The following is a 17048-nucleotide window of genomic DNA, read 5'->3' on the forward strand; positions in this document are numbered from 1 at the left end:
GGGGGTGAGGTAAGGTGGTGGTTGGGGGTTAAAAGGAGGAGGTGGAAGGTTTTAAGGGGCCAATGGGGGAGGAGAGGGAAGGTGGGACCGAGGTGGAGAGTAAAGAGAAATGAGGAGGAGGTTTAGGGAGGTCAGGAAGAGGTTTGTGAGGAGAAAAAGGTAGAGATGAAGGAGGATGAGGAGGGAGGATGAGGTATGGGACAGAGTGATGGATAGAATGAAGACAGAGGAGAGGGAAGTTGTCAGCATGGTCAGGATTGAGAGGAGAGGATGAGGGAAGGCAGGACGGGTTGACAAAAGGTGAATGAATTAAATCAATAAATAATAATAAATCACAAAACAAAACAGAAAAGAAGTCGGGAGCAGGGTTAAGGAGTGGTTTGGGATGAAGGGCAGAGAGGCAGAGAAAACGTTACAGATTCAGTCGGAGCGAAAGCTGAAAACGACTGGACGAGTTTTCTCAGAGATCAGAAAAGATTCTCAGTGTTTATCATTAACATGGTGACCTTTGGTTGAATGCAGACAGTCGCATTTCATCAATTAGTGATCACAGAACATTCATGAAAAGGTCCAGGTAGCTTTCAGAGAGTGTCACAGACAAGTTTGGAGCAGCAGTTCATAATGAAGAGCAGCAGACAGAACAGAGAACAGCAGATAGAACAGAGAGGATTTAACCGGAGGCTGTCAATCACTCACACACACACACACACACACACACACACACACACACACACACACACACACACACACACACACACACACTCTGTTTGTTTCACATCCGAGCTCACAGTTTGGAACGAGGCTGAGTTCTGAAGTCTGACATGGCGTCTGGTTTCACGTCCTGCTCGGCGGCTCTGCTCCTCATTTGCATAAACAAACTGTGTATTTGCATTTCACTTCATCAGCTGGGATCCTGTTTGGACTGTAGTTGAGCGTACGTGGAGCTCTTTGATCTGTTTGTCATATTTCCACACCAAAGAAATGTGAGCAGGTGATGAATGGAAACAGAACAAATCTACACTAATCTGACACACTGAGCGTTGTGCCGTTTGTCCTCATGAACGACTGAGCCGCCAACGCCGACTGAAACTGGGATGATTTTAACTTGAAATCCCGTCAATTCCTTGTTGGGTTATCAGATAATGGAAATGTTCTCATTGGGTCATTAAATTGATAAAAATACTCAAGCGGTGTCCATCACCTGAGTGTATTTTCCTTCATTAAACCCTGTTGGCGAGTCACTGCTGGTAATAATGTCAACATCACTTCTGAAACCAACATACCGACAGATCATGGACATAAAGCAGGTTTAGATTCCTGGATGACCAATAAGAGCTTCTAAACTTCAGCCGTTCGCTGCCAAACCCTGCCCAGCTCGTCTAAAATCTCCCATTTTATTTGAATAAAATGTCTCTTGCAGAACCTGTTCCTGCTGTTCTATCTGTATCACCTCCTGACGTGTCAAGCAATGAAGCCTGTTGAGATCAGGTCGATTCAATTTGGGGTTTCTGCTGGAGAAACGTTCACTGGAAGCAGCCAATAGCAAAAGAAGTCAATCACAATAATAATAATAATAATAATAATAACAGCTGGAATCTTAAGACGAACTGTTTGGACCTCATGCAAGAAACATTTGAACAAACACGACGGTCTTAATTTAAGAACTCGTCACATTAAAGTACTGAGCGAGTCACATGATACACGTACAGATACATGACGAGATACAGACATACACAGAAAGATGTGGAAGCTTATTGTGTTGTACTGTAGATCTCAATTCTAATTCACTTTGGTTTAATCCTTTTAAATCCTATTTCTATGTGTCTTTTTGCACACTTGTCACAGTGCATTGTGTTTCTTTCACATCTGGCCTGAAAGCCTTTACGTCTTATGTAAAGCTCTTTGAATTGCCTGGTTGCTGAAATGTGCTGCACAAACAGAACTGCCTTCCCTGCACAATCTAATGCAATGAAAAGTTTACTTTAATGCTGCCTGTTATGTTCTATTACTGTATCAGAAGTGTTAATTAAATGATATTTTCCGGCGCTGAGGTCATGGTTAAACGTGGACTGGACTGCGTTATATTTAGAGGTGTCCTTAACTTCTTTGTCCCCCCATTTACACACGAGGGGGGCAGAATATTGGAGGCACAGTCCAGTCCAACACCACAGCTAAATATGGCCTCAATGTTAAAATAAATAATTTAATTAGCACCTCCATGACAGAGGAAAAGCTGTTATGAAGGTGCTAATACATTGTACACTGACCATTTAAGACATAACTCCTTTCGCTGTATTGCATAAGAAGTTTTGGCTGCTAAATTTACATTTTTGTCTGCTGGACTTAAAACTCAGCAGCAGCAAATTATTTGCCTTATTGATTATGCAAATGACATAATCTCTGAAAATGTACACCACTGAGTGAACGGAGGCATCCCTCAAGTTAAAATGAGAGATGGCCTGTTTGTACACTAGCTTGAACGCCCTTGTTAGCAAACCTGATGGAAAAATGTAAGTGAGATTCAGGGTGAGGAGACTGAAATGTCCTTGCATGGGGTTCAACGTGTCTAAAAAAGAAATCCGCTCAGATTTTCTCTCAGCTCACTGTTGATATTTTGTAGAAAACTTCAAAGATTCGTTGATTCTAGAGCAAAAGCAATGGAAGCGTATCTTTAACGTGAAGTGACTTTCATCCTAAAACTCCTTCACTGTCATCGTCACTGTCTCGCTGAGTTTATCGGGTTCATAATGAGAAGCCCCCCACACAGAACTTTGCTAAAAGGGAAGTCACTTCATGACAGCGTGAGCTCGATGTGACATTAAGACGTTTTTAATGTGGGGATGAATCTGTGTCAAACCAGGAAGCTGTGGAGCTTTATGCACATGGTCCACTCTGAAGACAAGCCACAACATAGAACTAACCGACACAGCTGCACATGAACAGGACTGAGACCCACTGACCAACCACAGAACTATAAACAGGCGCAGCACTGAACCATGGGAGAGCGCACGGCGGGCAGAGGGGAGGGGGTGTCTGACAATCAAAAAGAAAGCAAGTCAACAAACAGAAGATGAACTCAAAGGATCACCCCAGAAAACAAAAAACGACAGCGATGCAGAACCACGACAGAGAGAGACAGGAGGAGGTAGAGGAGGCTGCAGAGCTGTGGAGGCTGCAGGAGACTTCAGCAAGACATAAAAATAACAGAGAGGAGGGAGAGAGTCAAACAGTGATTACAAGACAACATGAAGTCCTGAGCAACACCCTGCAAGGAGGCAACAGTGAGAGAAATGACAGGAATCAAAGGCGAAAAGAAACTGAAGATACACAAACAGAACAGACGACAGCCCACAGCCCACTAATACTGCAAGGGTGCAACTCCCACACACGCCGACAGCCTCGCCTCAGCCAGAAACATCACCGCACTGTTCGGATCTGCTGCTGCGTCTCAACGGCGTCACAGTCATCAGAATGTAATCCGTGCGCTGAAATGTGCGATGGGAAAACCGAACGTGAAGCCTCCACAGATTCAACTTTTTTTCATTGCTGTCCGCAAAACTCAGCGCTTCCTGCCCAGATATTTCAGATTAAAAGCCTTCCAGCCAATAAGCGAATTGCTGCTTTCCTGATTGGCTTTTAATGTAAAACATCTGCAGGAAACGTTGAGCTAATGGATTTTAACATTAACGGAGTGTTGATTACGATGTGACGATGAAACTTCTCCTTCTTCTGATCCACTTCTACTTTAAATTTATTGTTGATTCACAGTCAGTACTTCCATTTCTGCCTTTTTTTTTGATAAATTCAATATAATGTACACTTCCGCTGCACCACCTGTACAACAGCTGAGTCACTGCACCATTCCTTTGCCTGTTTTTATTCATTATTTATATCCTGTTGCTTCTACTTTGCTGTTTTCCTCTATCACAGCTCGCCAATTAAACTTCCTACACAAATGTTTCACTTCAAAGGCTTTTCAGCAGCTCAACAGGCATCATTTAAGACATAATTTAGAGCCTAAATGATTAGTCCATTAATCAACCAGCTCACCTACAGAAAACTAATTGGAGGGTTAGGATTAGGAGGTTAGGATTGGAGAGTTGGATTTTGATAACTGATTAATTGTTGGAGTGATATTTCAAGCACAAATGTTAAACATTGTGTAGCTGCAGCTTCTCATCGGTGAGGATGTGTTGCTTTTGTCTTATGTCATAGTAAACAGAACATTTTTGGGTTTTAGATTGAAAAAAACAAGACATTTTGAAAATGTCAAACTGGGCTTTTAAAAAGTGTGATGGGAAGATTAATCATCAATGAAATGCACCCTGGTTGCAGTCTTAACACTCTTTGAAGGCTTTTAGTGAAACATCTGCTGGAAGTGCTGACGTTCACTGAGAGCAGCTTTACAGTGATAAAAACAGCAAAGTAGCATCTATGAAGGCATCAGAAAGGTATCCATACTCTGAGGGAGTTTAGCTTAAAGATGCATTGGTCATTTTTTGGCCACTAGGGGGCGAAGAAATCTCCAACATGAGCTGACAGACAAATGAAGAGCAAACAGCTGCCTCATTCTACATCCAGCAGACACGAAGAAACACCATCATCCCATTGGAAGTGTGTGAAAACAGCGTCCTGCTGCTGGTGGAAACATGGCTGACGACGGCGCTGAAACTAAAACCACACAGGAAACGTGCTGTGAAACCACAACTAGGAGCTAAAAGAGGCCAATGAGCTCAAAAGAGCTGCAAGAAGTCCAGGCGATGGAAGGTGTTTCTGCAGATTTTGTTCTCTGTGACATTTTAGTGCAGGTCGTCCATGAAAGCAGCTCTGAATTATTTCTATGGGCAAAAGTGTGATGCAAGGTGTGTGTGTGTGTGTGTGTGTGTGTGTGTGTGTGTGTGTGTGTGTGTACATCAAGAAGCATTCTGTCTGCAGCAGATGCTCAAACCATGGGAGGTTGGGAGGAGGGGAGCTGTGTGTGTGCGTGTGTGTGCGTATGTGTGTGTGTTGTGTGACAGCTTGCAGAGGAAGTTGGACATGTGTTGGATCACACGGGACATAGAGGACGGTTGGCTGGTCGAGTTTGGAGGTTGCAGCGATGGCGTCATCAACACAAACACGCAGTCATCAAATCCATTAAATATTAAATGTTTACAGGCAGTGAGGGAGCGCTTGATTTCAACACAGCGTCGCCCATGAAGAACACCTTAGAGGTCAGGCTGTTGGAGTGACCCTCACTGACGCACTTACATTTGAGTCTCACTTCTCAAAGTGCGTTGGGACATTTTGAGGACAGAAAATTAGCTTTTGCAAGCACAGACATCATATTCTGTCGAGAAGTTATCACTCAAAGAATAATTTAATCCAACGACAATTTGTTTTTGTACTCAATAAATGTATTTTGTGTTAGATAATATTAACAAACATGCACAATAATAAACTCTATCACTCAAGTTTATGCATTTTATTGCTTGTATATTATGTTTTTGAACTTTTATTAAATTCTGTTTGGAAGCTAATGTGTATTTTATTAGCTTGTAACATAATCATCTAATAATTATCTTATATTGGTAGTCAGCTCGCTCTCTTTGCCAGATAAGCAGTAGCTAATTGAGCTAGTTGGCTAACTTGACACTGCCAAGGAAATATAATCAGTTCTTTTACTGTGTGGAGCCTGAACTGAGTGTGATATTTATACAGATAGCTGACTTACTGAATACTATAAACAACCCTTGGGCTGCAACTAGCAATAATTTTCATGACCAATTAACCCTTGATCGTTTTTCTGATCAATCATTAGGTCTACAAAATGTCAAAATGAGACCAACACTGCAATAAAGTTCTTACTTATAACCACAGACGAGCAAGAAAGTCAGCAAACATTCATATTTGAGAAGTGGAAACCAATTACTTTCTGACATATTAGCTTGAAAACATGACTTGTACCATTAATAATTTACAAAAAAAATTCCTCATTCCTTTTCAGTCAACTGACTAATCGATTAATCGACCAACAGTTACACCTCAAAATGTCTCAACACACTCTCAGAATTTAAGGAACATACATAATCCCATGTCACCCTCTGACAGTTACCATTACGACTGTGGACGTTGTGATTGGCTGTCAAAGACCTGAAGGTTGAGAGTTGCACCCTTTTACAGGTAAAGCAAGGCGAGAGAACATCCCCCTTTATACAGCAGAGAGAGAGATGGACTGGACACTCCCCTCCTGCCGCTGGGTGGAGGGTGAGGAGGGGGAGTAACAGGGAGGATGGAGGGACAGAGAGGGACAGATGGATGAATGGAGGGGTTACCTTTGTTGCGATTTTCAGGGGGTCCTTGTTTTTTACCTGTTCGGACAGAGAGAGAGGGCGGAATGCTGATAAGATGGCTCAAAGGAAAAATAAGATCAAATCAAACTGAGGGAGAACACAAAATTCAAACTGATAGAAACCCACAGGTGTGTGTGTGTCGTGTGTGTTGTGGGCAGGAATGGACCAATCAGAGGAGAGAGACGCACAACTTCCTGCTGCAGAGAACCAACAGCCACAAGGTTTGACAGCAGACCAAATCACTTTATCAGTAACAAAAAGATCTCCTGGTTTGTGTGGTATACTGGAGTTCATGCTACGTGTACTGTAGCTACACCCATCAGTGCACATCCTCCACACGGTTTTTCATGTGTGATTCATTCATTCATTTCCTGCTCCTCACTTCACCTCATCAGCACAAAGACAACAAAGTTTAATGTGACCTTAACTTGAAACCAACGGTTGATTTTTGGTAAAACTGTAAATGAGACATGGAGAACAAAGTGTTTAAAGGTTCGATTTGGTTACTTTTCCCAACAGAAGCGTTCGTAGCAAACGATGCCTTGGAAATTTGAAAATACGACGACAATTTCTACAGTTTCTGGCTATGATAAACTGTGCAACGTTGTGATTTTCTTTTTCAAACCCCCTGGGGGTTGTGGGGTTCAGAGGGTTCAAACGATGTGTGAACTGTTCAGGCTGTTCGTTTCTGAAAAGACTCCGACGGACGCAGTTTCCTTCTTTTACTACAGAAGGTGAATTCTGACCTTCAAGGCTGTTTGCATACGTACATCTTGACAGAACATAACATCTGTCATTGATCCGTGTCAGCTGTCATGTACCAGATGTCACAGGTGCAGGTCAGGTGTGTTTCCCCCCTCAGGGACATTAACTTAGTGGTGTTCTAATGTGGAGCTTTCTGCCTTCATTGTGAAAGGAGGTGTGGCAAGGTCAAAGCCAACATAAACACAGGCGCACACACATACACACACACACACACACACACACACACACACACACACACACACTCTTACACAGCTCTTTGTAATTCAGCTGGTGGCTGGTGATTGATGACAGAGACTGAACTGTTAAAAGTGTGTGTGTGTCTGTGTTTGCACATAGTGGAGGCTCTTACGCTTGTAAGATAAGCAATGGGTGTGATTTTTCATGAATGCATGAATACATAAACGTGTGTGTGTGTGTGTGTGTGTGTGTGTGTGTGTGTGTGTGTGTGTGTGTGTGCACAGGGGGCTGGTGCAGCCATTTGTGACAGTAAAGTCTGCTGCGTGTCTGCTGTAAGCAGAACTTGTATTTCTATCTTTGTGAGGGTCCATGAAAGCAGTGAGGACATTCCTCACTTCTTCACGTGGCTTTTTTAAGGTTCATGTCTGTTTGTAGGATTGCAGTTACAATTCGGTGTAGATTAAGGTTACGGTTGTGGTCTATGTAATATATGAATTCAGTGACGGCCCTTGCAAATGCTGAAGTGCAGATGCCTGTATGAAATGCTGATCTAAATGCAGCTCATTTTCAGCTTTATTTCAGTCGAATCAGAAAAGAATCCTTGTGGTTCTCCTCATTAGGGACTCACTCCTGGTTTGGTTTTAAATTCACTGGAGGCCGAAACGTAAACCTGAGCGTCTCTCTCCGCTGAGCTGGTACATTCAGCCAGTTCACAATGAATGCCTGACAAACTCAAACTTTAGCCAATAAAACAAATGATCAGACAAAAACAAACTAAAGGAAAAGACATGAGTAAAAGGGGGTTAGCATGATCACAAGCAAATCAAAAGCAATAGAGACCGACTGCAGAAGCCTGTTGGTTTACATCAAACTGCTGTGATAGTACAAGGATCATCTGGACTTTGGCTTTTGAAGGGTTCCACTTCAAAAAAGCAACTGTATGTGAACAGAGGAAGGTCGTCTGGCATTCTTAACCAACACTACATCACTGTGAAATCAGTACCTCAATATAGCAGCCATAAACTACCATGAATAAATGAGACCAGATTTAGAAAACCAGATTTTTGTACTTTGGTGGACTATTTTGGCCTTTTTAGGATCCGTGTGACTGAAATTGTTCTGTTTACAATGATAGTGGTAGATTAATCTTTAAAATCATTAGTAATATTTGAAACAACAGGTCCTTGATTTCAGACACAAGTAAACAAAAGCAGCTTCTTGACACAACTGGTAGGTTTTCATCAACTCAACAATAACTCCCCTGAGTTGCTTAAAAATCCTAAATTCAGGATTCAAATCCCCAAGACATGGAAATAAAGGACCAACAGTTTTCTGTTTATCCCTGAAGTCATCATACGGTTGAACAAGAAAAACATGGATGGTTACAAATATTTCTTTCGGGCTCAGTCTTCAACTTTACAGCTATAGCTAGTAAGCTAGTTAGCCAGTCAAGCTAATGTTGGTAGTTTATGCTGAGCACGAATGACGCTGCCATACAACTCTTTGAATGCAGAGTATATATTTTACTACACCTTCATGTACACTGCTTCAACGTGGACAAATCCACACAAACGCACTACTAGAACACTCTTAGCACACTGACAGGCCCGCCGTGCCTTGTTATGCTTGCAGAGCTTTGATTGGATAATCACTGTTTAAGAAAGGGTTCACAGAGCGGTTGTGGACTTGTTGTTGTTCACGTCCCTCTTGGTCAAATCTCTTGTCAGTTGTGTTTAATTGCTGTTCAGCAGATATGATCAGTGCAGGTGAACTCATCCGTGGTCTCATTTATTCACTGATGACTTTTGTGATCAGATTGAAGCTCGCGCTAACGTTAAAATGTTAGAGTTAGACCCTTCAAACAGCTCTGCTGTTATCAGCTCAGAGTCAGCTAATACGACAGGAGAAACGTCAAATCAACACCAGCTGATAAAAATGTGCAAATATTTCCAATCCGCACTGTTCAAACAGTAAGTAGAAATATTCAGAAGCTGACATGGTGACAGTCGCCTTTCTAGCCCGACTTTCCTCCCAACACTTCACACACTAAGTGTCCTCGTATGACCTTCGACACGTGGACATGAGATGTGTTTTTTCAGATGTGTGTGATAGGCTTTGTCTCGCATCTTACTTTTCTTGACCTTCTTCTCTTCGTCGTTCTCGCTGGCGCCCAGCAGAGTAAAGATGATGCCTGTCTGAGAGTTGAGTCCGACAGCTGACACCACCATCCTGCCCGATCCCTCCATTACGTGGGTCCCTAAGGAAAGATCCAGAGTCACAACAGGAACTTTGTTTGTTTCCGTGTTACTGTTGCTTCATGATGTCGTGTTATCTGTCTGATCATCTCTTCAGCTGCATCACTGAACACTTTAAAAGACCCCTGTTAGCAGGTTCAGCGTTGTTGCAGTTTCCAAGGATCAATCTTAGGGTCGCCACTTCTTACTCTTCCAGCCTGTAACCTCTCAGCAGTGTCACCAGGAGAAGTGTCATATCTTTCTATGCTGATGACACACAGCTTTATGTGGCTGAGTGTGCTGATGACACAGGATTATTATTGATCTTTTCAGGAGCAGATTTTAGATATTTAAGATTGAGATGCCCATCAAAATAGACCTTTGGTGCAGTTAGATTATCAAAGTACAAGTTTTAATGTTCTTGAGAACTTGAGCTTGTCAGTTACCCATAGAGCTCTCTGAATAGCACCAACCTGTATGAAAAATGCTTTACAAATAACACTTGACTGATCATTTATCTTGGCAGCTGGTCTGATATGAATATAATGCGCATTGATTAACAAGATCTGAGTCCACATCCTGATTCAGCGGATTTTCCTTCCAGATAATAATTAAACAAACAGTGGAAGTGTTTGTTTAAGAGCAGCAAATATCAGCAGAATGGCTTCAAAGAACAATCATCAGTGTTGGTAATGAGACCGTGAACAGGCACTCACCGGACAGCAGCATGGGGTCCTTCTCCAGAGACTTGCGGACCTGATCGGACTCTCCAGTCAGAGAACTCTCATCAATCTTCAGGTCGTTGCCTTGGATCAGGATCCCATCAGCAGGCAGCAGGTCTCCTGCAGGCACAGAGGCCAGAGGCCACATTTCATTTACTCCACAAACAGTTTCAGTGTAAATAGATTTTTGCTCTTTGCTGCGGCCCTCTAATAGTCTGACCCAGGATGAACACCTGAACACCACATGGGAAACTTCAACCAAACACAGCACATACTGTTTACTCTGTTACTAATGATAAAAACACATTTTACTGTAAAATAGAAGCAAACAGTCAACTTTTAACAACATTAAACAAAAATATGAAGGAGGCAGCAGATGTCAATTTGCCTTTCTTAGAGGTATCTTTTTAATTGAAGTTTTCTTCCGTCCTTCTTAAAAGTGATGCATCACTTTCAGTGTACGTGAAGACTTCCTGCCAGCCAAACACTACCTGGCAAACAGGACAGTCCTCAGCTCCAGTGAAGGGAAATCTTAATGCTCCAGCATACAATGATATTTTTAACAATAGTGTGCTTCCAGCTTCGTGTCAACAGTTTGAGGAAGGAGCTTTCCTGTCCATGAAGAAATGGTTTGTTTATTTTCCGTGCCTGATCCAGAGTGAGCCTGAGGGGCTTTGGCAAAACTCTCAAGACTTTGAAATATCTGTCACAAATGTGCATCAACGTAGAAACAATGAGAATAACAGACAGAGACTGAGATAAAGCAGGGATCATGTTTGAGTCTGTCCTTAAACACCTGACGCAGATACTAAAGTCCCAGGTCTGATATTTCAGTCTGGTGCGTGTGCTCTCGTACCGTATTTGATCTGAGCGATGTCTCCGACCACGATCTCGGCCACGGGGATCTGGATGACCTGGCCCTTACGGATGACGGTGAACTTTTGCTCCTGCTCGATGCGACTCTGCAGCCCACGGAACTGCTTCTCCTTGGACCAGTCATTGAAGGCCGTCACCAAGACCACGATGATGACCGAGAACAGGATGGCGGCGCCCTCGATCCAGCCTGCCTGGGACTCGCCCTCGTCCTCGACGCCGCCTCCGGCCTGGCCACATGCTGCCAGAAGACAAGAAGATGTTGAATTTCAATTAGGGACCTTTCAAAAACTGTCGTTTTGAGTTTACATGGTTTTGTCAATGAATATCCAAACAGTTCCCAGTGAAAATTAAATTCCATTTTTGCTTGAAATGTCCGTCTCTAATTCAAATCATCACTTTCACCAAATAAATACGTCAAGTCCAAAACTGGTCAGAGAACCTCAAACTAAAGCTTCAAATAATTTTCATTGTAATATTAGTTTTAACAGCATTTTCACCACAAAAGCTTCAGCGTGTACTTTACTTTATTATGTCCTTTTTCTTTTGCATATTCAGTTCTAGGCCAATTATGACCAACTGTAGAATAAAACAAGATGTATATTTAATCTATATATGTAATCATTTTCTATCAAGGTTTCAATATGTTTGCACTGGGCCGTAACCAGGACTTCAGTAATCAATATTGAGGTCATATTATATCACATTACAGGACAATAGATAAATAAATTATATATGAGGGGATGAAGGATGAAGAGAAATAAAACTGTGCAAATATGAAGCAAACCAGTGTGTAAAAAAGTTGATGAATATGTAAAAATGTTGAACTAAATTTTAAATACTGAGCCCATGTTGCTGATTGTTGAAATAAAATAATATTCTACATAATAATGAAAAAATAGATTACAAAGAATTACAAATTAAACGTATTCAGTAAACGTAACAATATCTCGTATATTTTCTTTAAATTGTATTTTCCCACCACAAACGCCTACGTGGTGTTTTTCTAGGAATTTAATCCTCGTGGAGAAATACTGAAATCTCGACTTCATTATTATGTTCTTGGCTCAACAGAGATCAAACTTAAATATACGTATGGACGGTCTAAATATACTGGGATCAGCTTAAAAGTACCCATCATGTGGTCTAATTGTAGAACTGCAGAACGTAAACTATCCCAGGCTACAACAACCTCCAAATTTACACACACACGCAATTATTACTTGAAATAAAATAGTGAGGACGTGACTTTAGTGTCTTCAGTTGTGTCTGTGGCCCAGCCTTTGAAAAGCAGAGTTCAGACCGTCTGTACCGACCTTCACTGTCGCCCCCTGGTGGATGGTAAAAGGACAGGCCCAGCGAGATGATGGCAGCAATTTCAAGGATGATAAGTGTGACGTCCTGCAGAGCCTCCCACACCAGCTGCAGGAACGTCTTGGCCTTCTTGGGGGGGATGAAGTTCTGACCAAACGCCGCGTGACGTTTCTCCAAATCAACGGGGTTTCCAGACAGACCTGCAGACACCAACACGAGACATTAACATTCACAGCAAAACAGAAAACTTCTCCAAACAAAGGAAACAACTGGAGTGTGTCTTTGCTTTATACACAAAAGGTAAAAAAGCGTTTTTGAAAAGAATCCACACTGAATGCTCTTTGGAGTCAAGAAAGAGAAATTCAAGGCCCTCTTGAGCAAAATACTGCACATCTGACACCACACAGCCGTCTTCAAGGCGCCAGAGGAAAAATCAAACACAAGACATGACACAAATGAGTTTTAGGAGTGCAGGTAAAAGCATGTGTCGAGTACACAGATCATGTATACAGATCGTGTCATAACGTGTCAAAAAAAAAACCAACAACAATACAATGAAGGCAAAATTCGTCTCACACCGAGGGAAAAATGACACGCTCAAACCGATGGATGTACTGTAGAAATGTTGAAAAGCCTCCTGAAAAAGGACTTTTATAAGACTGGTATCGCTCTCTTTAAAAAAAAAAAAAAAAGTACAATCACTGGATTCATGAAGCTGTGTGTGTGTGTGTGTGTGTGTGTGTGTGTGTGTGTGTGTGTGTGTGTGTGTGTGTGTGTGTGTGCGCGCGCGCTGTAACTTAAAGGGTTGTAATCCAAAAGGTTTCCCTTTGAAGTAATTTTAGAGTCAATCTTCGCTTGTTATGAACTCAGCAATCACTTCTGCCCCTGAGACACACTGAATTATTTCATCTCGGGTCTCGAGATATCATAACATCATAACATCATCACTTAGCAACAGCAGCTGTACAGAAACATGATGTGCTTTGGTCCCTCATGTATTACCAGTTCAAATGGATGTTCGTGCACAATAGAGAGCCAAAGTCATGACGTCACATCCAAGCTTCTGTAACTCAATGCAATCTTTCATTCAGCATTTCCTTCATCTGTCTTCTGAAAGACACGAACTGTTCTGGGATTTATCGTCCATATTCTACAACGAGTCGGCATTCACTGCAGCAGCTGTTCTAGGAGACTGAAAACTACGTGATTATAACAAAGTTAAACAACATCTGCTGCCCTGCCTTTTCCTCCATATCAGTAAAACTCACCAACGCTCAGTTCTACAGTCAATTTCTCCACGTTCTTGTTGTAGTATCAGCTGTCTAAATACTCCGTCTTTGTCCTGCTGTTATTACAGACATGTCTGAGCCAACCACTGGGCGAGCTTCTTTTGTCAAGCCGTGACGTTTAGCCTGCAAACATCTCGCGCTTATGAGAATTTGTGTTTGTTAAAGTCCCCTAAAAGCCAGAAATACTGAATAAACACTCGTATTCGGTTGTTTTTTCAAAGAACTGTCTTCTTTATGTAAACATATGGAGCAAGCCGCACATCCTACTGCTGAACAGCGCTCTGCTCCACTGTGGTATCTGCAGTTATTAGTGCAGTTACAAAGGTCAACGGGGTTTTGAATGAGGATTTCTTACCAGGCCGGAAGATCTGGTTTCCCTTCGGCTCTCTATCTCACCACCAGCAGTTTCAGATGAGCACCTGTTTCAGCACTGGCAGAGCTCTATGGCTGTTGCTGCTCAACTGACACTGTTTCATCCACCATTTTGTCAGATCCACGACCAAGGAAATGTTAACAGGCATCTTTTATCTTCTCCCCGAACTCCCTCGTTGGATCTCGATCTGTAGATGTTCTCTTTTATTATAGCTGTTCTGTAATGAAGTGCAAGCTGTTTGGAGCTAATGTGCTGCCACTGAAACAATCTAAATAACTGTTGATGAGCGACTGTAAACATATTTTATCTTTACTAGATGGATCACTGATTTCTGCTTAAAGTTGAGTGATCATTTGTTCTGACACAGCAGCTTCCAGTAGAAACCTCTAAGGCGAACTTGTGTCTTAAACCTTTACTGGAGGTGTGATTAGCTTGCTGCATAGCTGTGCACCTACACACAGTGAGGGCAGAGGATGCGATGTAGTTAGGAAAAGCCAGGATTTTACACATTCCTATAAACAGTAGTTTTGCAACATGACCTACTTTTGTTGCCACGAAAGACTGCAGTGCTTCCATATACAGTATTTATTTGGGTGAATCACCAACACGGATTTGTTCCACCCCGAGAAATTATGTATTTTGGGAGTCATTATTCCCTCCTTTCTGTCTGGAGATTGACTTAAAAAAAAAAAAAAGGTCAGATAAATGGTGCGTTCAGGTGCAGCCAAACAGATTTGGCAAATGACCTCTGCGATCAGAAGTGAATGATTAACAGCTGGAAAGAACTGTGCTGCTTTCAGGTTTCACCGTTTGTTGTATCCAGCAGTGGTCCAAACCCCTTCTCGCCTATGACTCCATAAAATGACCCTTTGTTACTATTTCTGTTTGTCTACTGGTTGTGATCAGTTCAACCAAAGAGACACGGTTTTTGTTTTATTTGATCATTTTTCAAGACGAGCTACAATGATGCAGTAAGCTTCGTTCTGCTTTACTTCATGTATCAGAAGTCTGTTTTCTGTGGTTTCCTCTTCCCGTCAATCATCCTGCGACCCTTCAGGTTTATCCTGCGGCCCCTCATGTGGGTCCCGACCCCCAGGCTGGACAGCACTGGTGTGTGTTGTCTGTGGTAGTGATGAGTCTACGGCAGCCTGAACTGACCTGAACCCTCCCTGCTGTACACACAATCTGCTGCTCTGCTACAGCCAAAAGGCTCCATGTCATCACAGCACCACCTGACCAAACCAGACCGAGTCAACTCATTTGGAAATTAAGACTCAAAAACACGAATAAATAAACCCACAGATTCATCGATAATGAATTTATTAGCTGCAGCCCAACAAACACAAAATAAGTGGAATGGGAAGATTTGAATAAACAAATTGGAACATGTGCTGCAGTGTGACACAATCCTCAGCTACAAACTTCCTTAAATATCGGCCTCGAGAGCTCTTTCACTAACTGATAATTCCAGTTAATTAAAAAATCTGTTTGATGTTTCTTTTCTTGTCCCTCTGCAGAAAGACCTCTCGCTGTCCTCCTCTAACTGACGACCCAACAGTATCTGAGAGTTATTGATTCCAGAGCTGTGACTGTCGTTTTCCAGCGGTGACTCATATCTAACTGCTCGTTCATTCCCCATATAGAGACAATAAAAACAAAGACCCAGACGCTTACGGAGGGGGGCACAGCTGGAGGCTCCGTCTTTACAGCCCCTTACATTTGGCTTTATTTAAAAATCTGGGTGAAAATCTGATTTTACAAACACATTTACCATTTATACTTGATTTATTATACTCGATTAATTACTGAAGGGTAATAGCAGCTTGTGTTTATCTTCACTTTCTTCTTCTTCTCTAAGCTGAGCTCGTCACCACAGGACCTCATTAACTTTAACTTCAGTAAACAGTTTATTTGCAGCAACTTCTGGGTGAACGAAGACGAGTCTGAAGGAAACTAGTTTACCTCATCTGCTTCATTTTGATAAATCTTGAGCACTTTTCAGTGAAAACTGAAAATCTGTGACTTCCTCCGCATGACTGTGTGGGCAGCAACATGGCTGCTGAGGATTCTTGGTGGAATTGGGAGATGTGCAGTGGAACGTGATCTGAATGTTAAAAGACTGTACTGCCAGGATTTCTCATGAAGAAGGACTCTGTAAGGCAGCATGAGACATGTTTCTGCCTTCATATGTTTTAATAATGGCCTCCTTTTCCTTCTCTAATGATTCTCTAGACAGAGCGAATGAAGAGTTCCCCTCTTCCTCCTCCTCATGACTTCTCTCTATCTTTCTCTCAGTAATCAGGAAAAACTACCAGATACAAACTGTTGCTATTTTGAGGTTATTATGCAACCAAAGCGTACACAGAGGTACTTGTTTCCTCATCTCTCATGTCATGTAACCCTAATTGGACGCCTTCAATGGCAGAATATTTATATTTACCCACTGAAAGCTAAAGGTGATTGACATAAGAGATAAGATGAGATGAGAGAGCGAGCTGCGACGCTGTGTGAAACGTAAACAAAACAGAATGCAGTCATTTGCAAACAACCTGTGATTACCGACGTTTTCCAAAGTGTTCCTGAGCCCATGTAGTAACATCCTTTACACAATCATGTGTTCACAAAGTGGTGAACTCGCTCCATCCTCGCCTGTGAACCACTGAGCCTTTCCAGGATGCCCCTTTCATATCCAATCATGATACTATCACCTGTTTCCAATCAACCTGTTTACCTGTGGAATGTTCCAAACAGGTGTTTTTGGAGCATTTCACATCTTTCCCAGTCTTTCTCAAATTCAGAATAAACATATCTCTACAAAAATCAATGAAGCTGACGATGTCAAACATCAAACATATTGTCTGAGAGAGGAGACGAAATGAGAGGAGTTGAAGAGAGACAAGGTGAGATGACATCCTGAGATGAGGTGTTTTAGGATGAAATGAGGTAAAGTGGTCTCGGGTGAAATGAGA

General features: G+C 42.1%; 1 protein-coding gene across 5 annotated transcripts in view; it reads right to left on the minus strand.

Annotated features, from left to right (window-relative positions):
- Positions 1-17048, minus strand: part of LOC143328442 (plasma membrane calcium-transporting ATPase 1-like) — an 89102-nt gene that overhangs the window by 31821 nt on the left and 40233 nt on the right. For 3 of the 5 annotated variants that reach the window (XM_076743589.1, XM_076743622.1, XM_076743597.1), the window contains exons 3-7: positions 12420-12617; positions 11087-11344; positions 10225-10350; positions 9406-9531; positions 6315-6350 (exon numbers count right to left, since the gene is read on the minus strand). In XM_076743589.1, the coding sequence (XP_076599704.1) occupies positions 6315-6350; positions 9406-9531; positions 10225-10350; positions 11087-11344; positions 12420-12617 (744 nt within the window). The remainder of the gene's footprint in view (positions 1-6314; positions 6351-9405; positions 9532-10224; positions 10351-11086; positions 11345-12419; positions 12618-17048) is intronic. The other 2 variants (XM_076743606.1, XM_076743613.1) reach the window with 1 other exon arrangement.

The sequence above is a fragment of the Chaetodon auriga genome, chromosome 2, assembly GCF_051107435.1.
Source record: "Chaetodon auriga isolate fChaAug3 chromosome 2, fChaAug3.hap1, whole genome shotgun sequence".
NCBI classification, from domain to species: Eukaryota; Metazoa; Chordata; class Actinopteri; order Chaetodontiformes; family Chaetodontidae; genus Chaetodon; species Chaetodon auriga.